Source organism: Bos javanicus, chromosome 10 (genome assembly GCF_032452875.1).
Source record: "Bos javanicus breed banteng chromosome 10, ARS-OSU_banteng_1.0, whole genome shotgun sequence".
Classification (NCBI taxonomy): Eukaryota; Metazoa; Chordata; class Mammalia; order Artiodactyla; family Bovidae; genus Bos; species Bos javanicus.
The window spans coordinates 16097924-16121680 of record NC_083877.1 but is presented as its reverse complement, the minus strand read 5'-3'; the positions used below and the strand labels follow the sequence as shown (position 1 = coordinate 16121680).

The window sequence follows — 23757 nt, the reverse complement described above, 5'->3', positions numbered from 1 at the left end:
TAACAAGATGGCACTGGTACATTGATGGGTTCGCTGGATGGTCTGTCTCCCTTTCCCATCTCCTCTCATAGGATAATAACTGTATATTTTAATGCAAAATTTCTGGAGATGCTGCCTTGACTTTGATAATTTTAGTTTCCAGGGCAGGTTAATGGCATAATCCTATTTAATCAGGTATGATCTTATTGGAGCCCTTAAATCACCATCTAGAAGGCTGAAGGTTCAGGTTTAACCTGTTCCTCCATGCTAAGTTGGAGTGGTGATAGGTCTCTTGATAATAAGCTGTGTAAGTACTTGCTATGTAATTAACGCTTACAGTCACTTATTTCTCAACACAATCTGGATAGGAAAATGCAGTGGAGTAGACAGATACCAACCTTCAACCCCACTTATGCACTTGACTCTGTCTCGGACTTCCACATTGTAGCCTTCAAAGGACATAAACACACCATCAGGGTGATAAGGGGCTCTCTGTGCATAGACTTTGGAATAGCTATGAGAGAATTCAAACCGATCATAGCCATCATACTGAACCACCTTTCCGTAAACGTCAAAATATTTCTCTACCCAGGTGAATGGAAGAAAGACTTCATTCCCCTCTCGTCTCCCTTTAATTGTGTGTTCATCATTTATGAGGCAGTCAATTTCTTCATATTTGAGCCCTAACACCCTGCCTCCCCCATTGTTATTGAAGCCCCCAACAACAGGGGGCGCTTTCTGCTGTTCCTGAGGGAAGGCCTCCTCAGACTCCTTGGCCATGTGGTTCACATAGTTGTTGCTCTCAGACGCTGCTGCTTTTTTTTCTAAGGCATCCACTCTGAAGCCACTACTCAAGTGCCGTGGAACCTGGATCGCTTTGTCACTGGAACACTTATTCCACAAAAGTACTGTGACCAAAGTGAAGAGTGCGCAGATGATAATCAGAGTCTTATAGTTGACCCGAGCTGCCAAGCAACGCATATTCAGACCATACCTATGGAGGCAAGAAGAAAAATTCACACAAAGATGTACTACTGACATTTCACAGGATAAGGCTTACTTTTTTATACTGAACCAGGGCAGTTTTATTAACTGCATGTAATCTGATCACACTTAAAATTACTAACTCAAACTTTTCAGCAGAGACAAAGAAAAGGAAGAGATGCTTCCCCCCTCTTAAGATGCTCAGTTAGCACGATCCTCTAAAGCAAAGATTCCCAAACTCTCTGTTTGTGCCTCCAAGCCCCTATGTCAAAACAAATACCTTCCATTTATGAAATAGGTGGCTCTAACAACTTAATACATGCTTTTGTCCTAACAACTGAGTAGCTGTTTGAAAAAATATAACAGGTCTTGTCAAGGTAAACACTGACATCCATGGTGCCAAATTCAACAATGCTCATTCTGTTACCTCTCAGGAGCATAAAATAGTAAATGGCTCTTTCCTTTCTGAAACACTTTATTTCCTGACTTCCAGGGCACCATTCTTTCTTGGTTCTCCTTATACCCCACTAGATGCTCCTCCTAGTCATCTTCGATCATTCCTTCTCATCTCCCTGAATCTTAATGTTGAAATGTCTTAGGGTCCAAGTCCTCAGACCTCTTCTTTATCTCTACTCACTCCCAGGTGATCTCACTCATGAATCACATGGTGTTACATACAATTTATATGCTGACTTTTCCCCAACTTCTATCTCTAGGCCAGATCTTTCTTCAGAACTGCAGGCATACATGTGTATGTGCCAATGCAAGTAACTGACATCTTTATTTGGAAGTCAAATGGATTTCTGAAACATAACATTCAAAATTTATTCCCTAAGCTTTCCCCTCAACCTGTTGTTTTACTGGTCAGACCAGAAATACTGAGTCCTTTCTTGTTCACCCCAAACCCAGCCAGTCAGGAAATCCTGTTGGCCCCACCTTTAAATTATATCCAGATTCTAATCATTCTCACCAACTCCACTGTTAACACCATACCAGAGTCACTGCCATCTTTCACTTAGAATACTGCAATCATGGGGGCTTCCCAGCTGTTGCAGTGGTTAAGAATCCACCTGCCAATGCAGGAGACACAGGTTTGATTCCTGGGTCAGGAAGATCTCCTGGAGTAAGAAATGGCAACCCACTCCAGTATTCTTGCCTGGAAAACTCCATGGACAGCAGAGCCTGGAAAACTACAGTCCATGGGGTCACAGAGAGTTGGACACAGCCAAGTGACTGAGCACACTGTAATGATGTCTAAACTGCTCTCCCTGCTTTTTACCCTTGATCTACTATTCTACCCCAAAGTCTACTCTTGACATAGCACTCAGAACGATGCATTTAAATATAAGCCAGATCATGTCATTCCAGTCACGACGGGAGAAGAAAATGATGCTCTCGCCCCTACCGGTCTTGTGGTATACCAACCAGTTGTGACTGTATATAGTAGTCCTGGCTTGCTTGTTGCTGGGGTCATTGGGAAATATGGAAAACTATAGGTTAGTTGTATGTGCAACATATCGAATATCTCAGTACACTGAAAGTAAAGAGACTAGGCTTATTGCTATTTGCTACAGTAGCTCTAATTTATTTCATGGTGTAAATCCACAACTACTCATTTTATGGTTGTCATCCTTCTTTCCCCTTTTCCTCTCAATAAACCCTTCTGGCAGCAATGAGATTTTTAAAAAAAATCAAACTGTTAAAAGAAAAGGTTTAATGAAAAACTGCATAATGATTTTCTGTTTTTCAGGAAAGCTGATGATGAATGTGTAATTCACTCATTTCTTTTAATTCCAAGAGGACGTAAACCCTGAGCCCTCGCATATCTGAAAGCAACTTTATTCTGCTCTCACCTTTGATTAGTAGTTTGGCAGGATATAGAATCCTTGGGCTACATATGATTTTCTTTCTAAATGCTGAAGGCAATATTTTACTTTCTTAAAGCATTACCAGCTACTGATGAGAGGTCTGATTTCAGTCTGATACATGTCATTTTATGCATAACTTCCCTCTGGATCTTGTGTTTACCCTAGGAATTCTTCAGTTTTACAAGAATGTGTTACAGTATGATATTTAATTCACTATTTCAGCACGTGGTGTACTCTTTCAATCTGAAACCTTGTGTTCTCTTATTCTTATTCAACAGATGTAGTATCGTTTTGTAACTCTGGGTATGTTAGAGTTCTGTTCTTGTAAGTTTCTCTCCGATATGTCTATTTTCTTTAGTGGCAGTTTTCCTGGTTATTTTGGTCTCTTTCACAGTATTAGCTTTCCTGACACGCTTGTGATCTTTGGTTACTCATTCATCTTTAGGCTTGAATGACTCATTAGCCAACACAGATTTTCTCTGTTATTGTGAAGATGGTCTGATTTCTAGCTAGACTTCTCTCCAGAGAGGAGCTCTGTGTGGGCTAGGTACAGGCTGAGCGGTACTGTTCCTTTAGGGTGTGTGGGTGGGGACCCAGCAGGCCCTCTAGATGCCAGAATGAAGATGACTTTTTATTTTGTTCTGGGGACATAACTTCTACTCTAGAAGCCTTAGCTTTTCCCAGTTTCTCTAAAGAAAGCCTGGCAAGACGTGGGTTCGATTCCTGGGTTGGGAAGATCTCCCAGAGGAGGGTATGGCAATGCATTCCAGTATTCTTGCCTGGAGAATCTCATGGACAGAGGACTCTGGTGGGCTATGGTCCACAGGGTCACAAAGAGTAGGACATGACTGAAGCAACTTAGCATGCATACATGCCAGCTATCTGCAGTTCAAGTGCAGGGATGAGAGAGGTAAGGAGGAGGGTAGAGCTGTGCCTTCTAGTACTCAAAAAAAAAATCCAGAAATACATTCAATTATCATTCTGTGGTAATCTTCCCATTTCTTGTTATTGACTTCCTTTCTTATTTCTATATATTTTATTTCAGTGGGGCAACAGGAGGAAAGGGAGGCAAAGATATGGGCTTGATCCAACTTGGAAATTGTACACAGATTGTAAGAGCTGGAATCCAATAATATATTTTATCATCTGCATTTACTATGAGAAAACATGTTGAATGCAAAAAAAAGTGTGGAACAAGAAAATCTTCATAAGTCATGTATTTATAAATTGAGGATTTCCTTATATAGCAGCATGGGCAAACTGATAATAATAAGTGATGTTTCATAAAAAAAAAAGAGCCCTCCATTAAAAACATTTATGTGGCAACTTTTGAATTATCTGTCAGCTATATCTAACATTTAGACCAGTTTAAACAGAAATATAAAGCTTTTGTTCTTCTTTGAGATGCACCCTTCCTCAACGACCCAAAAGACCTGCTTATAGAACTAGCAGACTACCATTATGATGAGGCATATGAGGCATGTATTTTTCCATATATGATGGAAAAATAAAGAAAAACCCATTAAAAACTTTCAATAACCTTTACGTCCAGATTTTTAAGCAATCAGGAAAAAAAATAAAAACAATCAAGGCTTCTCAGAGAAATCATTCTGAAAGGTCCCCCTTTAAGTCAAAGTTGTGAGAATTATGACTGACATTGACTGAAATGGTGAATCAATAAAAATCCACGAGTCTATAATAACATTCAGAAAAGGAGAAAGCCAGAAAAGATACTTATGTCATTTTGTGATAAAAATATGTAACTAAGTGAAAGAATTTATTTATCTAGTCTTTGCAGGAGAACAAACCAATAGTCCCAGATGATAAAAAATTCTAATTTATAGAAAACATGTGGTTAATAATGTGGAAGAAAAAAATAAAAATCAGAAAATTAGCATATGTGATTCCTCATGCAATTATTAGTTTAGGCAAGTATTATACCCAGGCATATGTTTGATAGGGACTTAATGATTCATACTGTGTGCAAAGTAACACCAAGTACATTATTTCCCAGTCACAAGGAGAAAAAGGTGAAACTCTACAATGAAGGGATCAGTTATCACCCTAAATCAGTAGTCAAATTCAGTCGCATTAATGATGACCCATCCAGATATTGTGCCTCTTGATAAGTTAAAATAAAAAAATACATAGCCTATTGCATATCCCAGACAAAAATGTTTAACTTGGATCTCTTAGGCCCTACGATTTAACTTTGAGTTAACAGAAAATACAAGGGACAGAGGAACAAGTTAAATGCAGATGCAACCAATACATCTAGAAAATGAAACACCCTGCAGGAGAATTGGCTCCATCCCCTCAATAAATTAATGGTATGAAAATAAAAAGGAAATTGGGTTAGATTAAAAAAAAAAAATAGACTTAAGGACTGTAACAACCAGATGTGAAACTTGGTCTGAAGCTGGGAAATTTGACTATGGCCTTGATAAGAAGAAAAGATGGAAGGATATATGGAGGTTAACACTGAAATAATGAGGTTACAAAATAGCACATATAGTATGATTTTCTAATTTTCCATGAATATATTTACTGTTTTTTAAAACCATATAATAGAAAATTAAGAAGGTCAAAGTCACTTTTGTTAAAATATTAAATGTAAATTTTGAGTTAAAATATTTTGTTTTCAAAACAGACACTGAAATTTTTTGGAGGGGAGGATGGAGAGAAAGAAAACTCTTGAGTATTGACATGCAGTGCTAACTACCAAATAGGCTTATCTAACTGCTACTGCTGCTGCTAAGTTGCTTCAGTCGTGTCCGACTCTATGCAACCCCATAGATGGCAGCCCAAAAGGCTCCTCTGTCCCTGGGATTCTCCAGGCAAGAACACTGGAGTGGATTGCCATTTCCTTCTCCAATGCATGAAAGTGAAAAGTGAAAGTGAAGTCGCTCAGTCGTGTCCGACTCTTCGAGACCCCATGGACTGCAGCCTACCAGGCTCCTCCACCCATGGGATTCTCCAGGCAAGAGTACTGGGGTGGGGTGCCATTGCCTTCTCCTTTAGGCTTATCTAAAGGTAAGTGCAATAATTTTATTATGTTTCGCAGATTATAGAAAACTTTTACATTTTGAAAAGCAGACTGCATTGACATTCTGCTAAGTATAAGTGATAGTAACTTTAAAAGCTAAAACCAGGGTTTTCTGCTGAGTAGTGATAAGCTTCCTACTCATTTTAAAGCCTTCGCTACATCCACGAATTAGATTAACCTTTCAAGTTAAAGGGGAAAAAAGTAAATAAATAAATTCAAAAACCACGAAAGCTTATGTACTGCTGACCTTAAATATTTCATTAGAGACGTAATACAATAAAATTTAGTTTATCAACTTTAGAGATCTAAAATAGGAAATAACATTCAGTAAACATCAAAAAGAAACTGTAGTAACTTATTTGCTGAAACCGTTAAAAATTAAGTAAAGAAAAATATAACTTAGCTTCCCTCTGGGAGAGCAAACAGTTCTCTTCCAAAATGATTTGCAATTCAAAGAAATTTTCCTGATACTTTACTTTTCAAATTCATTTTCCTAATTGAATATTTCAAGTAACCATTAGAGTAATTTAGTAAACATGAAAACTGCATATCACCATGAGTTTTTAAACTGTGAAGGTCATATTTCAGTTAAGAACAACCTTTAAATAAATTTGTAAAGGAGTTCAGTGATAGAAATTATTGGCTTTTTCTTTCCTCTGAATAATGTAGACCAAAGCTTGCCTGCCCATTATTTTCTTTTATTTATTTATATATCTAACAACTGATATTCTTATAATCCTTTGGGCTTCCCTGGTGGCTCAGTGAAGAATCTGCCTGCAATGCAGGAGATCCAGGTTCGATCCCTGGGTCAGGAAGATTCCCTGCAGAAGGAAATGGCAACCCACTCCAGTATTCTTGCCTGGAGAATTCTATGGACCGATGAACCTGACGGGCTACAGTCCATAGGGTCACAAAAGAGTTGGACACAACTGAGTGACTAACACTTTCAACATTTTGAATCCTTTGGTACCAAGTAAACAGAAGGAACAGCAGTTGCTCAATAGGTGATCAAACTGGTTCAATCAGTACCTATTCAGCAGCTAATGCGGCAGGTAAGGCACAATTCCTGTCCCTAAAGGCCAGGTTGGTGGGAAACATAGGCATAAACACAATAATGCAACAACACACCAGCTGTAAAAAAGAAAAGTTATATAGAATATGCTATGAAACACTAACATTCTAAGTATGAAGGAAAGTGAGTACACTGGCAGTCCAGCATGCTCGGAATCAGGTGTTTCCCCAGATATCCACCTGGCTTGCTCCCTAACTTCTTCAGGTCACTGCTTAAGAGTTACTTTATTAGAGAGACTTTCTGACCACCTTATCCTAAGTAGGAGTTCTCACCCCATCTTCTCTAGGTTCTTGATTTTTATTCATAGAATTTATCATTACTTGATATTTTTGTTGCTGTTGTTGTTCAGTCACTAAGTCATGTCTGACTCTTCACAACCCCATAGACTGCAGCATGCCAGGCTCCCCTGTCCTTCACTATATCCCAGAGTTGTTCAGATTCATATCCACTGAACTGGTGATGCTATCCAACCATCTCATCCTCTGTCACCCCCTTCTCTTCCTGCCCTAAATCTTTGCCAGCATCAGGGTCTTTTCAAATGAGTCGGATCTTTGCATCAGGTGGCCAAAGTATTGGAGCTTTTCAATGAATATTTAGGGTGGATTTTCTTTAGGACTGACTGGTTTGATCTTCTTGAAGTCCAAGGGACTCTCAGAGTCTTCTCCAACACCACAGTTGAAAAGCATCAATTCTTTGGCACTCAGCTTTCTTTATGGTCCAACTTTCATATCATACATGACTACTGGAAAAACCATAGCTTTGACTAGACAGACCTCTGTTGGCAAAGTAACGTCTCTGCTTTTTAATATGCTGTCTAGGTTTACCATAACTTTTCTTCCAAGGAGCAAGTGTTTTTTTAATTTCATGGCTACAGTCACCATGTGCAGTGACTTTGGAGCCTGATAAAATTAAGTCTCTCAGTTTCCATGGGAGAAGGCAATGGCATCCCACTCCAGTACTCTTGCCTGGAAAATCCCATGGACGGAGGAGCCTGGTGGGCTGCCGTCTATGGGGTCGCAAAGAGTCGGACACGACTGAAGTGACTTAGCAGCAGCAGCAGCAGCAGCAGTTTCCATGGGAAACTGTTTCCCCATCTATTTGCCATGAAGTGAGTGACTGGATGCCATGATCTTAGGTTTTTGAATGTTGAGTTTTAATCCAGCTTTTTCACTCTCCTCTTTTACTTTTATCAACAGGTTCTTTAGTTCCTCTTCACTTTCTGTCATAAGGGTGGTGTCATCTGCATATCTGAGGTTATTGATATTCCTCCCGGCAATCTTCATGTATATATAACAATCAGAATCTAAAACACTTCCTTTACCCCGAAAAAGTCCCTCATGCCCCTTTATAGTCATTCCCTTTCTGCCACTACTGCTCTTTTATCCCTAAAATTTTTCTTTTTCCAGGATGTCATATAAATGAAATCATATTAAGTGGCCTTTTGTGTCTGGCTTCTTGCTCTTAGCAAAATGCTTTTAAGGTTCATCCATGTTGTTGGTGATATCAGGCATCAGTTTATTGCCGAGTTGTATTCCATTGTATAGATGAACCACAGTTATTTACCCAGTCACCAGTTGATAAGCATTTAGTTTATTTCCAGTTTGGGATTATTATGAATAAACTGCTATAAACATTCATGTTTATAACCTGTTTAGTTTTAGAATATTTGGGTTAATATGGCATTATCTTGAGTACCTGGCATTCTGTTGAGTGACTAATTGATGGATTCCTTAGTCTTCAGGTCAGATCAGTCGCTCAGTCGTGTCCGACTCTTTGCGACCCCATGAATCGCAGCACGCCAGGCCTCCCTGTCCATCACCAACTCCTAGAGTTCACTCAGACTCACGTCCATTGAGTCAGTGATGCCATCCAGCCATCTCATCCTCTGTCGTCCCCTTCTCCTCCTGCCCCCAATCCCTCCCAGCATCAGAGTCTTTTCCAATGAGTCAACTCTTTGTGTGAGGTGGCCAAAGTACTGGAGTTTCAGCTTTAGCATCAGTCCTTCCAAAGAAATCCCAGGGCTGATCTCCTTTAGAATGGACTGGTTGGATCTCCTTGCAGTCCAAGGGACTCTCAAGAGTCTTCTCCAACACCACAGTTCAAAAGCATCAATTCTTCAGCGCTCAGCCTTCTTCAATAATCTAAAATATGAACCCCCTATTAGAAATCAGAGATGAAGAAACTTATTGACTGTTTTCAATGATAATTTGGAGGGTACTTACTATATGACATTTTGGACATACTTTTTTTTTATTTAATTTATCATGCTGTAGTAGTAAAAAGATAAATAATACATAGTGGAGTATATAGAAAATGTATAATGGCAACCACTGGACTAAGAATTTAGAAATTGAGTTCTAGTCATTTAATCTGGTTTTATTTCCAACTCTATCTTTTATTAGACTTCAGACACATTGTGACTTTGAACAAATTAGTAACATTCTCTGCATGAAGGAAGATAGAAGTAATATTTCCACATTTTTAAGTATATTCATATCTCATTTAGTCCTAAAGACCACCCTATGAGGTACCTATGAGCTAAATAGTACTAGTCCTATTTTACTGGTGAGTGTTAACCAAGATTCACAGAAGTGAAGCAATGGGCAATGGTTGAGTCAACAACTGATTCCGTATCAGCTTTTTCTGGAAAATTGAGATAATACTCTTAACTGTGATTCCATTAATAAGACTCAAAACTGCTTGTCTCTTGCTTCCTCCCCCAACCCCCAACTTTAGATTGAAGTATAGTTGATTTACAGTGTTGTGTTTCTGGTGTACAGCATGGTGATTCCGTTATATATACATGTATATTATTTTTCTTTATGGTTTATTACAGGACACTGAATATAGTTACCTCTGCTACACAGTTGTTGTTTAGTCACTAAGTTGTGTCTGACTCTTGCAATCCCATGGGCTGCAGCCCACCAGGCTCCTCTGTCCATAGAATTTCCCAGGCAAGAATACTGGAGTGGGTTGCCATTTCTTCTTCAGGGGATCTTCCCAACCCAGGGATTGAATCCAAATCTCCTGCACTGGCAGGCGAATTCTTTACCACTAAGCTATCAGGGAAGCCCTGTGCTACACAGTAGGGCTTTGTTATTTGTGCATGACTCCTTCCCTTTTTATTTATAAAAGTCCCTCTTTCCTTGTCTCCTGTCTACCTATTCTGCTATCTCTTAAGAGAAATCTAAAACATGGGGGCTAACCTTACCATATTTATTTTTTAATTGCAAAAGATTATACACTGGCAAAGGGCTGGAACATTTATTTATCTTTTTATCATAAACATTACAAAAATATTGCCTAGCAAATATTTGATCGAATTCCACAGTATAGTCTCACAACCTGACAGCTAGTTCTCACATGATTCCTGTTAGTACATTCTCTCAACCATTTTTTCCAATGTGATTCTTACTGCATTGCTTCGTTCAGTAGCTCAAAACTGCATTCTACTACTTCTGTGTCACAGTCAACCCAATAATTACTCACATTTGAAAATCAGCTTGGTTGCTAATTTCTTCCACATACAGCTTCTTCTTCATGGCCAAGACTCTATCTTCTGCCTTATGGTTGTTCAAAATTACTATAAGTAAGCAAGCTGATGAATCTTTCCCCTTCTGACATTTGTTTTGCAGGATTACACCAAACTTGATAAAAACTTATTATCTGCAACTCTATTCTGTAGAACTTCTTAGGATAGTTCTACTGATTTGTCCTGTAAAGTCGTTCTGTGAATGAACCATGCAGAGTAAACACATCATTAGGTTTTCTTTCTCTTGGCTTTCCTAATGAGGGTAGAAATCTTATACAGCTGGAGAAGCCTGGTATTCCTTTTTGAACTGATTTATTTTCTCGGCATATGCTTCATTTGACACTTGCTTAGAAGATGCAGAGAGCTTTTTTAGTTAAGTACTGTACAGTATTTCAAACGATATTATAGCTACACTATAGCTGTTGAGCTTTTCCAGATACAAAGCTGCTCTTTGCTCTTTAAAAAACATTCCTATCCTAGTTCTTTAAATTACTGCTTTCAGAATTCTTTATATTACTGCTAGAGAGAATTAAGCTGAGTACATTTAGAAGCTCTTTTCAGAAACAAATTTTGGTTTCAGAAGCTGCTGCATAAAGCCAGCAGTTTAAAATGTCTGCACAAACCAAGGGCAACTAATTCTGCTCTTATCTAGTTGGTGAGAAAATAAATAGTGATTTGGAGTCAGATAATATACTGTTATGGTCTGATATAAAGAACCTATGCTTAGAAGCCAGATAAATCTAGGTTTAAATCCCATTATGTGCTTGCTGACAGTTTTTCTTCTGCAGAGTTAAAAACTACTGTTTTTAACTACTGCTAGTGGTAACAAGAACTTCTTTATAGAGTTTGATTTCAGTAACTGAAAGTATGTACAGTACCTGTATGTGCTTAGTCGCTCAGTCGTATCCAGTTCTTTGCAACTCCATGGACTGTAGCCCACCAGGCCCCTCTGTCCATGGGGATTCTCCAGACAAGAATACTGGAGTGGGTTGCCATTTCTTCCTCCAGGAGATCTTCCCAACCCAGGGATCGAACCCAGGTCTCCCACAATGCAGGCAGATTTTTTATCATCTGAGCCACTAGGTAAATCTACTCTTTAAATATTTCCTTTCCCTGTAATCTTTCCCCTATACCCTCAAAAAAGAACAACTTCCTTTATCACTCAAATGTGATTTGTTGTTGTTAATCTAAATATGTCTCCTGAAGGTTTGAGATAGATGAACGTAGCAGGGCTGACCTCCTCAATAGTGCTGATAATCATTTTCAGCACAAACTCTGGACTATGGGAAGACTAGATTGCCGTAAGGTTTTTGAAAATGCAGGTGACCATAAACAGTGACCTGATACAGACCTTCAGTGTGACTGAATAAGGCATATTCCATCTTATTTTTGAAGTATCTACTACAGTGAATATGGATAAGACATCCCACTGAGAGACGTGTTCCTTTGCCCTTCTGTCATTTTTCCTTCTTTCTGGACTACAACACAGACAAGATGGCTGAAGCTTCAGCAACTAAACTCTCTGGGCCACAGGATGATGTAGAAAGATATAAAGTACCTCAGTCCTTGATCATGTAGCTGTAGATTAGCTCTAGACTGCCTAATTATCATTCTCTTTTACATGAGTGGAAAATACCAAGAGGTGGAATGTATAAGGGTTTATATTTCTGGTGTCTGTTACTAGCAGCAGAACCTAATCCATACTGATTTAGATATCAGTCTGGATATAGGCATCTGACTCATCTCAGGTGACCACTGAAATACCTTAAAATAGTATACCAGCATTTAAACATGGAAAAGGCACATTCATATACCTGAGATACAGAAATGTCAAGAAATTTCTATTAGAAATAACCTAGATATTCCCACTGAAAGCAACTAGAACTCTTTGAAGAATGGTTGTTTGGATCTTTGGTAGGAAGTGTACATGATGACCCTGGGATACCTTGTCATAGAAGAAAGCAAGACAGCTCTCAAAACTATTTTGTTGTTCAGTCACTTAGCCACATCCAATTCTTTGTGATCCTACATACTACAGCATGCCAGACTTTCCTGTCCTTCACTGTCTCTCTGAGTTTGCTCAAACTCATGTCCATTGAGTTGCTGATACCATCCAACCATCTCATACTCTGTTGCCCCCTTCTCCTCTTGCCTCACTGTTTCCTAGCATCAGGGTCTTTTCAATGAGTTAGCTTTTCACATCAGGTGCCCAAAGTGTTAGAGCTTCAGCATCAGTCCTTCCAATGAATTGACTTCCTTTAGGATTGACTGGTTTGATCTCCCTGCTGTCCAAGGGACTCTCAAGATGTCTTCTCCAGTACCACAATTTGAAAGCATCAATTCTTCACCATTCAGCCTTCTTTATGGTCCAAATCTCACATCTATACATGACTACTGGCAAAACCATGTCTTTGACTATATGGGCCTTTGTTGGCAAAGTGATGTCTCTGCTTTTTAATATGCTGTCTAGATTTGTCATAGCTTTCCTTCCAAGGAGCAAGTGTTTTAATTTCATGGCTGCAGTCACTATCCACAGTGATTTTGGAGCCCAAGAAAATAGTCTGTCACTGTTTCCACTGTTTGCCCATCTGTTTGCCATCAAGTGATGGGACGGATGCCATGATACTAATTTTTTGATGTTGAGTTTTAAGCCAGCATTACCACTCTCCTCTTTCACCTTCATCAAGAGGCTCTTTAGTTCCTTTTTATTTTCTGACGTTAGAGTGGTGCCATCTGCATATCTGAGATTATTGATATTTCTCCTGGCAATCTTGATTCCATTTTGTGATTCATCCAGCCCGGCATTTCGCATGATGTACTCTGCATATAAGTTAAATAAGCAGGGTGACAATACACAGCCTTGACATATTCCTTTCCCAATTCTGAAACAGTCTGTTGTTCCATGTCTGGTTCTTATTGTTGCTTCTTGACCTGCATACAGGTTTCTCAAGAGGCAGGTAAGGTGGTCCGGTATTCTCATCTCTTGAAGAATTTTCCACAACTAGTTGTGATCCACACAGTCAAAGACTTTAACATAGTCAATGAAGCAGATGTTTTGGGGGGGATTCTCTTGCTTTTTCTATGATCCAATGCATGCTGGCAGTTTGATCTCTGGTTCCTCTGCCTTTTATAAATCTAGCTTCTACATCTGTAAGTTCTCAGTTCACATACTGTTGCAACCTAGCTTGAAGGATTTTGAGCATTACCTTGCCAGCATGTGAAATGAGTGCAGCTGTGTAGTAGTTTGAACATTCTTTGGCACTGCCTTTCTTTGGGATTGTAATGAAAACAGAAACTACTTGGGTTATGTCAAAAGGACTTTGGAGTCAACCTGAAGAGATCTGCACTGGCTAAAGATGGGATGGGCTTCCCTGGTGGCTCAACAGTAAAGAATCTGCCTGCCACTGCCAGAGACATGGGATGGATCCCTGGGTCAGGAAGATCCCCTGGAGATGAAAATGGCAGCCCACTCCAGTATTCTTGCCTGGGAAATCCCATGGACATAGGAGCCTGGTAGGCTACAGTCCATAAGGTCACAAAAGAGTCACACACAACTGAGCAACTAAACAACAGCAACAAAGATGGGGTATTTTGAGCATCAAAAAGTAGTCGCTGTGGTGAACTGAAGCACACTGAATAGTTTAAAATTAATGAATTCAGACGTTACTTAAAAAAAACTCATTTATTTTTGGAGGTCATTAGGGACTCAATTTATTATTTTGAAGATTGGTAAATAAAAGGAGAGATTCAAGCATTAGTTCTGCCTCTCCTGTACGAACTCTATAGGGATAACCAAGTTGTTGGGAAGGGCAAGATTTTCTTTAACAGAAATATTTCAGGTACTATGCTAGGAAAGGTTAATAGAATATCACCATTTTGCAGCCCATAATGAAAGAATTACTTTCAGTGCTTGCTAAAGCTATTTGATGGATTGTTAATGCAAAACTTTATGATAACTGGATCAGGCTGACAACGACTGAACACACAGATTAACCTTACAGAAAAAAAAGAGATTATCAGACATTTTATGATGAAAGTTCACACCTCTACCCAAGAATTCTTGCTGAAAAATCAAACCCTATTTTTGTCAAGCTGTAGAATCAGCTACTGGTTTACAGGAAATGCCCAGGGATAGAATCTGAGTTAGTACTCTGCAACTACTAAAAGAGAAGAAGCTAGGACTCAGCACAAGACAAAATCATTTTCTTGACATTAAGGTTCCTACAATAACAAGGAAGTTTTACAAACCACTTTTTCTGCTTACAAATGGTAAAAATTGTCTTTGCATTAACATAAAGAAAATGAATTCATAAGACAGTAGATTGAAATGAATCAGTTCAGTTCACTCACTCAGTAGTGTCCAACTCTTTGCGACCCCACAAATCGCAGCACGCCAGGCCTCCCTGTCCATCACCAACTCTCAGAGTTTACCCAAATTCATGTCCATTGAGTCGGTGATGCCGTCCAACCATCTCATCCTCTGTCAGCCCCTTCTCCTCCTGCCCTCAATCTTTCCCAGCATCAGGGTCTTTTCCAGTGAGTCAGCTCTTCGCATCAGGTGGCCAAAGTATTAAAGTTTCAGCTTCAGCATCAGTCCTTCCAATGAACACCCGGGACTGACCTCCTTTAGGAAGGACTGGTTGGATCTCCTTGCAGTCCAAGGGGCTCTCAGGAGTCTTCTCCAACACCACAGTTCAAAAGCATCAATTCTTAGGCGCTCAGCTTTCTTTATAGTCCAACTCTCACATCCATACATGACTACTGGAAAAACCATAGCCTTGACTAGACTGACAAATGTCTCTGCTTTTTAATATGCTGTCTAGGTTGGTCATAACTTTCCTTCCAAGAAGTAAGCGTCTTTTAATTTCATGGCTGCAATCACCATCTGCAGTGATTTTGGAGCCCCCAAAAATAAAGTCAGCCACTGTTTCCATTGTTTCCCATCTACTTGCCATGAGGTGATGGGACCGGATGCCATGATCTAAGTTTTCTGAGTGTTGAGCTTTTTCACGCTCCTCTTTCACTTTCATCAAGAGGCTTTTTAGTTCCTCTTCACTTTCTGCCATAAGGGTGGTGTCATCTGCATATCTGAGGTTATTGATATTTCTCCCGGCAATCTTGATTTCAGCTTGTGCTTCCTCTAGCAAAGTGTTTTTCATGATGTACTCTACATTTAAGTTAAATAAGCAGGGTGACAATATACAGCCTTGACGTACTCCTTTTCCTATTTGGAACCAGTCTGTTGTTCCATGTCCAGTTCAAATTGTTGCTTCCTGACCTACATACAAATTTCTCCAGAGGCAAGTCAGGTGGTCTGGTATCCCCATCTCTTGAAGAATTTTCCACAGTTTATTGTGATCCACACAGTCAAAGGCTTTGGCATAGTCAATAAAGCAGAAATAGATGTTCTTCTGGAACTCTCTTGCTTTTTCGATGATCCAGCAGATGTTGGCAATTTGATTTCTGGTTCCTCTGTCTTTTCTAAAACCAGATTGAACATCTGGAAGTTCATGGTTCACGTATTGCTGAAGCCTGGCTTGGAGAATTTTGACCATTACTTTATTAGTGTGTGAAATGAGTGCAATTGTGTGGTAGTCTGAGCATTCTTTGGCATTGCCTTTGTTTGGGATTGGAATGAAAACTGTCCATTTCCAGTCCTGTGGCCACTGCTGAGTTTTCCAAATTTGCTGACATATTGAGTGCAGCACTTTAACAGCATCATCTTTCAGGATTTGAAATAGCTCAACTGGAATTCCATCACCTCCACTAGCTTTGTTCGTAGTGATGCTTTCTAAGGCCCACTTGACTTCACATTCCAGGATGTCTGGCTCTAGGTGAGTGTGAGTGATCACACCGTCATGATTATCTGGGTCGTGAAGATCTTTTTTGTACAGTTCTTCTGTGTATTCTTGCCACCTCTTCTTAATATCTTCTGCTTCTGTTAGGTCCGTGACATTTCTGTCCTTTATTGAGCCCATCTTTGCATGAAATGTTCCCTTGGTATCTTTAATTTTCTTGAAGAGATCTCTAGTCTTTCCCAATCTATTGTTTACCTCTATTTCTTTGCATTGACTGGTGAGGAAGGCTTTCTTATCTCTCCTTGCTATTCTTTGGAACTCTGTATTCAAACGGGTATATCTTTCCTTTCTCCTTTGCTTTTCGCTTCTCTTCTTTTCTCTGCTATTTGTAAGGCCTCAGACAGCCATTTTGCTTTTTAGCATTTCTTTTTCTTGGGGATGGTCTTGATCCCTGTCTCCTGTACAATATCATGAACCTCCGTCCATAGTTCATCAGGCAGTCTGTCTGTCAGATCTAGTCCCTTAAATCTATTTCTCACTTCCACTGTATAGTCATATGGGATTTGATTTAGGTCATACCTGAACGGTCTAGTGGTTTTCCCCACTTTCTTCAATTTAAGTCTGAATTTGGCAATAAGGAGTTCATGATCTGAGCTACAGTCAGCTCCTGTTCTTGTTTTTGCTCACTGTATAGAGCTTCTCCATCTTTGGCTGCAAAGAATATAATTAATCTGATTTTGGTGTTGGCCATGTGGTGATGTCCATGTGTAGAGTCTTCTCTCGTGTTGTTGGAAGAGGGTGTTTGCTATGACCAGTGCATTTTCTTGGCAAAACTCTATTAGCCTTTGCCCTGCTTCATTCTGTATTCCAAGGCCAAATTTGCCTGTTACTCCAGGTGTTTCTTGGCTTCCTACTTCTGCATTCCAGTCCTCTATAATGAAAAGGACATCTTTCTTGGGTGTTAGTTCTAAAAGGTCTTGTAGTTCTTCATACATATGACAGGTCTTTACATATGATAAAACTGAGGCTTTATGATATTAAGTAATTCACCTAGGTCATGTGATTATTTGATGGTTCACTTGAGATCTGAACTCCAAACTGTGCTGTGATATTCACAGGGCATCTTTGAGCAGACATATATTTTATTTCAGAAACTGAATAGTACCCTTTCCCAGGAGATATTATAACAGGTTACCAGACTGTGAATTGAGCTTAGACATTAACAGATCTTATTCTAAATAAAGCTGAATTATGTCCCTGATCAATAGTTAATGTAGGTAAAGTACAATTTTAGGAAAAGTTACCCAGTTATTTAAAAAATATATTAGCATTTCTGAATGAAGTTACTTGTAACTTTTGAATTTTCTTCAAATCCAGCAGTATAATTACATGCCATGTTACTATTAGAAAAGAATACAAAGTCATAATTATGAATATTTATGTAGGTTTCCCAGGTGGCATAAGTGGTAAATAATCACCTGCCAATGCAGGAGACACAAGAGACATGGGTTCCATCCTTGGATCTGGAGGATCCCCTGGAGTAGAAAACAGCATATGAGGTTGCAAAGAATCGGACATGACTGAGCAACTAAGCACACATGTACATGCATACTGCACACAGGTAGCACAGTAAGGCTACCTGGTCTGCAGGTGGATTAGGACAATTAAGCTCTTGAAAATATGATTCCCATATCTAGCAACACCTTACAAATGCACTACAATGCTTCATTTCAGCTAATAATTATTATGATATTCTGAGATAGCTTGCTGAAGCAAAACCTTTCTCCAGAGATAAAAATGGAGCTTAACAACAGTTTCATCATAATTTGAGGCATTGAAAAATAATGTACTGGTGTCCTAAAACCTCCACAGCAGCAGTATTTGTAAGAAGAGTAACTAGCATTAGTGTAAGGAGTTTGGGAGTAAAAAATTAGAAATCTTCAGATAAAAAAATTTTATTCCACAATTGTCTTCTTATTAGCCACGGGGAAGGGGGAGGGGGAGGGAGATTGCTAAGAAAAGAGAAACAAAGAAAAACCCAGAATAGAAAAAAAATTTTTTTCTACTTAATTTCCAGTAAGAACATATACTCTTGAACATAAATTATTTGTAATTACTCTTGGGATGAAAATTACCCGTAACATTAAAGCTCAAATTTATCTGCTAGGTTGGTTACTCAACACAAATCTGTTTTGAAGCAACATAAACCAATACTTCTGTGTTTTAGTCTCTTACAAGCATTTCCATTCTCATGAAAGGTAAAAACAAAACAAAAATGAAACCTTCAAACTATAGGGATAAAGAAGAACCACATATACAACAGAAATTAATACAACATAAACCAATATTTCAATTAAAATTCTTTGGAACTGCACATTTTTTTACAATTTTTTTCCTTTGGGAGATAAAATGCAAATAATAAAAAAGTCACTATCTTAACTATTTTTAAGTGTATAGTTACGTGGTATTAAATATATTTGCAATGTTGGGCTACCATCACTACCATTCATCACCATTACTCTTTTCATCTTGTAAAACTGAAACTCATACCTATTGAACAATAACTTCCTATTCCTCTCTCCTCACTAGCCTCTGGCAACCACACTTTCTGTGTCTATGATTTTGACTACTCTAAATATTTCATGTAAGTGGAATAATATAGTATTTGTCTTTTTGTGACTGGCCTATTTCACTTAGCACAATGAACCCATGTTTCATACAGGTACATATGTCAGTTTTCCCTCCTTTTTAAGGCCCTGCACTTTGCTGGAGAAGGAAATGGCAACCCACTCCAGTGTTCTTGCCTGGAGAATCCCAGGGACGGGGGAGCTTGGTGGGCTGCCGTCTATGGGGTCACACAGAGTCGGACACAACTGAAGTGACTTAGCATAGCATAGCATTTGCTGGAGCAGCTGTGAAGAGATACCTCACGTCCAAGGTAAGAGAAACACAAATAAGATGGTAGGCGCTGAGAGAGGGCATGAGAGGGCAGACACACTGAAACCAAATCACAGAGAACTAGCCAATCTGATCACATGGACCACAGCCTTGTCTAACTCAATGAAACTAAGCCATGCCCGTGGGGCAACCCAAGACGGTCGGGACATGGTAGACAGGTCTGACAGAATGTGGTCCACTGGAGAAGGGGATGGCAAACCACTTCAGTATTCTTGCCTTGAGAACCCCATGAACAGTATGAAAAGGCAAAATGATAGGATACTGAAAGAGAAACTCCCCGGGTCAGTAGGTGCTCAATACGCTACTGGAGATCAGTGGAGAAATAACTCCAGAAAGAATGAAGGGATGGAGCCAAAGCAAAAACAATACCCAGTTGTGGATGTGACTGGTGACAGAAACAAGGTCTGATGCTGTAAAAAGCAATACTGCATAGGAACCTGGAATGTTAGGTCCATGAATCAAGGCAAATTGGAACTGGTCAAACAGGAGACGGCAAAAGTGAAGGTTGACATTCTAGGAATCAGTGAACTAAAATGAACTGGATGGGTGAATTTAACTCAGATGACCATTGTATCTACTACTGTGGGCAGGAATCTCTTAGAAGAAATGGAGTAACCATCATGGTCAACAAGAGAGTCTGAAATGCAGTACTTGGATGCAATCTCAAGAACAATAGAATGATCTCTGTTCGTTTCCAAGGCAAACCATTCAATACCACGGTAATCCAAGCCTATGCCCCGACCAGTAACACTGAAGAAGCTGAAGCTGAACGGTTCTATGAAGACCTACAAGACCTTTTAGAACTAACACCTCCAAAAGATGTCCTTTTCACTACAGGGGACTGGAATGCAAAAGTAGGAAGTTAGGGAACACCTGGTTGCTGCTGCTGCTAAGTCGTGTCAGTTGTGTCTGACTCTGTGCGACCCCATAGACAGCAGCCCACCAGGCTCCCCCGTCCCTGGGATTCTCCAGGCAAGAACACTGGAGCGGCTGTAACAGGCAAATTTGGCCGTGGAGCACAGAATGAAGCAGGGCAAAGGCTAATAGAGTTTTGCCAAGAGAATGCACTGGTCATAGCAAACATCTTTCAACAACACAAAAGAAGACTCTACACATGGACATCACCACATGGCCAACACCAAAATCAGACTGATTATATTATTTGCAGCCAAAGATAGAGAAGCTCTATACAGTGAGCAAAAACAAGAACGGGAGCTGACTGTAGCTCAGATCATGAACTCCTTATTGCCAAATTCAGACTTAAATTGAAGAAAGTGGGGAAAACCACTAGACCATTCAGGTATGACCTAAATCAAATCCCATATGACTATACAGTGGAAGTGAGAAATAGATTTAAGGGACTAGATCTGACAGACAGACTGCCTGATGAACTATGGACGGAGGTTCATGACATTGTACAGGAGACAGGGATCAAGACCATCCCCAAGAAAAAGAAATGCTAAAAAGCAAAATGGCTGTCTGAGGAGGCCTTACAAATAGCGGAGAAAAGAAGAGAAGCAAAAAGCAAAGGAGAAAAGGAAAGATATACCCATTTGAATGCAGAGTTCCAAAGAATAGCAAGGAGAGATAAGAAAGCCTTCCTCAGCAGAGACATTACTTTGTCAACAAATGTCCATCTAGTCAAGGCTATGGTTTTTCCAGTGGTCATGTATGGATGTGAGAGTTGGACTATAAAGAAAGCTGAGTGCTGAAGAATTGATGCTTTTGAACTGTGATGTTGGAGAAGACTCTTGAGAGTCCCGTGGACTATAAGGAGATCCAACCAGTCCATCCTAAAGGAGATCAGTCCTGGGTGTTCATTGGAAGGACTGATGTTGAAGCTGAAACTCCAATACTTTGGCCACCTGATGCAAAGAGCTGACTCACTGGAAAAGACCCTGATGCTGGGGAAGATTGAGGGCAGGAGGAGAAGGGGCCGACAGAGGATGAGATGATTGGATGGCATCACTGACTCGATGGACATGAGTTTGGATAAACTCCGGGAGTTGGTGATGGATAGGGAGGCCTGACATGCTGCAGTTCATGGGGTCACAAAGAGTTGGACACGACTGAACGACTGAACTGAACTGAAAGTAGAAATATAATTTTTCATCTTAAAATTCTCATCTATGTTGGCTTTGTCCCTGTCCTCTGTTTTAGTGAACCTCTTATGGGCTAATACACCTTAGTCTCTTCATCTGTAAAATGTTAATAGTATAATATAGTATAAACTCCCTGCTCAATTTCTTTGAGATGTTTGTCTAGGCATATAATCTTACTTGAAGCACTGTGAGCCACTTGTATCAAAGATTATTTTAACTTTGCTATTTTTTTTAATGGACTAGCAGAATTACTGTTTCAAATTGTCCTTTATTTTGAGTAGTTGCCAGGGAATACTGTGTGTTTGCATTATTGGAAGAGTCCTGACAATCAAAAGTATTAAGCAGTTCTCCTTTGAATTAGAGCTATCACAGAATACTTAAACATTTGTCTGTGTAATTTAAATCTTGGTCTCTCAAGCAGTAAACAGATGGAACATTACTAACAGCAGTAATTAAACTATACATCCATTTTTAAACAGAGTTCACCAGTATTCAGCATCACAATTCATATTCCGTTGTATCAGTTATGTTCATTTTTATTTGGATTATGATTTCAGAATACCAAAAAATGGAGGGGGAAAAAAAGCAAAACTGTCTATTTCAGATGTCTGTTATTTTTAAAAATTGTATGCTTAACAGTATTCATTCAATAAATATTTATTGAATACCTGCTTAAACTATGCACATTTCGAGGCATTGGGGATTTAGCAATGACCGAGCGACTTCACTTTCACTTTTCACTTTCATGCATTGGAGAAGGAAATGGCAGCCCACTCCAAGTGTTCTTGCCTGGAGAATCCCAGGGACTGGGGATCCTGGTGGGCTGCCGTCTATGGGGTCGCACAGGGTAGGACACGACTGAAGTGACTTAGCAGCAGCAGCAGCAAGAGGAACAAAATCTCAACCCTTGTGGAACTTACATTATAGTGGATTGGAGAGGGTTTACAATCTAAATGTGCATAATATCAAGTAATGCAACCCCCTTCACCATGACAAGGCTGTGATCCAAGAAGGCAAAGTGGTTGTCTGAGGAGGCTTTACAAACAGAAGGCAAGCAAAAGGCAAGGGAGAAAGGGAAAGATATACCCAGCTGAATGCAGAGTTCTAGAGAATAGCAAGGAGAGATGAAAAGTGTAAGTTGCTCAGTCGTGTTTGACTCTTTACGACCCCATGGACTATACAGTCCATGGAATTCTCCAGGCCAGAATACTGGAGTGGGTAGCTGTTCCCTTCTCCAGAGGATCTTCCCAACCCAGGCGTTGAACCCAGGTCTCCCACATTGCAGGCGAATTCGTTACCAGCTGAGCTACCAAGGAAGTCCAAGGAGAGATAAGGCCATTTTAATGAACAATGCAAAGAAATAAGAGGAAAACAACAGAATGGGAAAGACTAAAGATCTCTTCAAAAATATCGGAGATATCAAGAGAACATTTCATGCAAGGATGGGCATGATAAAGAAAAGAAACAGCAGCGACCTAACAGAAGCAGAAGAGATTAAGAGGTGGCAAGAATACACAGAAGAACTATGTAAAAAAGATCACAATAACCTGGATTACCATGATGGTGTGGTTGCTCACCTAGAGCCAGACATCCTGGAATGTGAAGTCAAGTGGGCCTTATGAAGCATCACTACGAACAAAGCTAGTGGAGGTGATGGAATGCCAGCTGAGCTATTTCAAATCCTAAAAGATGATGCTGTGAAAGAGCTGCACCCAATATGTCAGCAAATTTGGAAAACTCACCAGTGGCCACAGGACTGAAAAGGTCAGTTTTCATTCCAGACCCAAAGGCAATATCAAAGAATGTTCAAACTATCATACAATTAGGCTCATTTTGCATGCTAGTAAGGTTATGCTAAAAATCTTTCATGCTAGGCTTCAGCAGTAGGTGAACCGAGAACTTCAGATGTACAAGCTGTATTTAGAAAAGGCAGACGAACCAGAGATCAAATTGCCAACATCCGCTGGATCATGGAAAAAGCAAGAGAGTTCCAGAAAAACATCTATTTCTGCTTTATTGACTATGCCAAAGCCTTTGACTGTATGGATCACAATAAACTGTGGAAAATTCTTCAAGAAATTGAGAATACCAGAGCACCTTACCTGCCTCCAGAGAAACCTGTAAGCAGGTCAAGAAGCAACAGTTAGAACTGAACATGGAAAAATGGACTGGTTCCAAATTGGGAAAGCAATATGTCAAGGCTGCATATTGTCACCTTGTTTATTTAGCTTCTATCCAGAGTACATCATGTGAAATGCCAGGCTGGATGAATCACAAGCTGGAATCAAGATTGCCAAGAGAAATATCAATAACCTCAGATACACAGATGACACCACTCTAACGGCAGGAAATGAAAAGGAACTAAAGAGGCTCTTGATAAAGGTGAAAGAGGAGAGTGAAAGAACTCAGCATTCAGAA

General features: G+C 39.7%; 1 protein-coding gene across 2 annotated transcripts in view; it reads right to left on the bottom strand.

Annotated features, from left to right (window-relative positions):
- The window catches only part of GLCE (glucuronic acid epimerase), a 110074-nt gene that overhangs the window by 9930 nt on the left and 76387 nt on the right, over positions 1-23757 (bottom strand). The window contains exons 1-2 of one of the 2 annotated variants that reach the window (XM_061430199.1): positions 8645-8763; positions 378-973 (exon numbers count right to left, since the gene is read on the bottom strand). In XM_061430199.1, coding sequence (XP_061286183.1) covers positions 378-960 — 583 coding nt within the window. In that variant the 5' untranslated portion in view covers positions 961-973; positions 8645-8763. Of the gene's footprint in view, positions 1-377; positions 974-8644; positions 8764-23757 lie in introns of those variants that run through there. The other variant, XM_061430198.1, reaches the window with a different exon arrangement.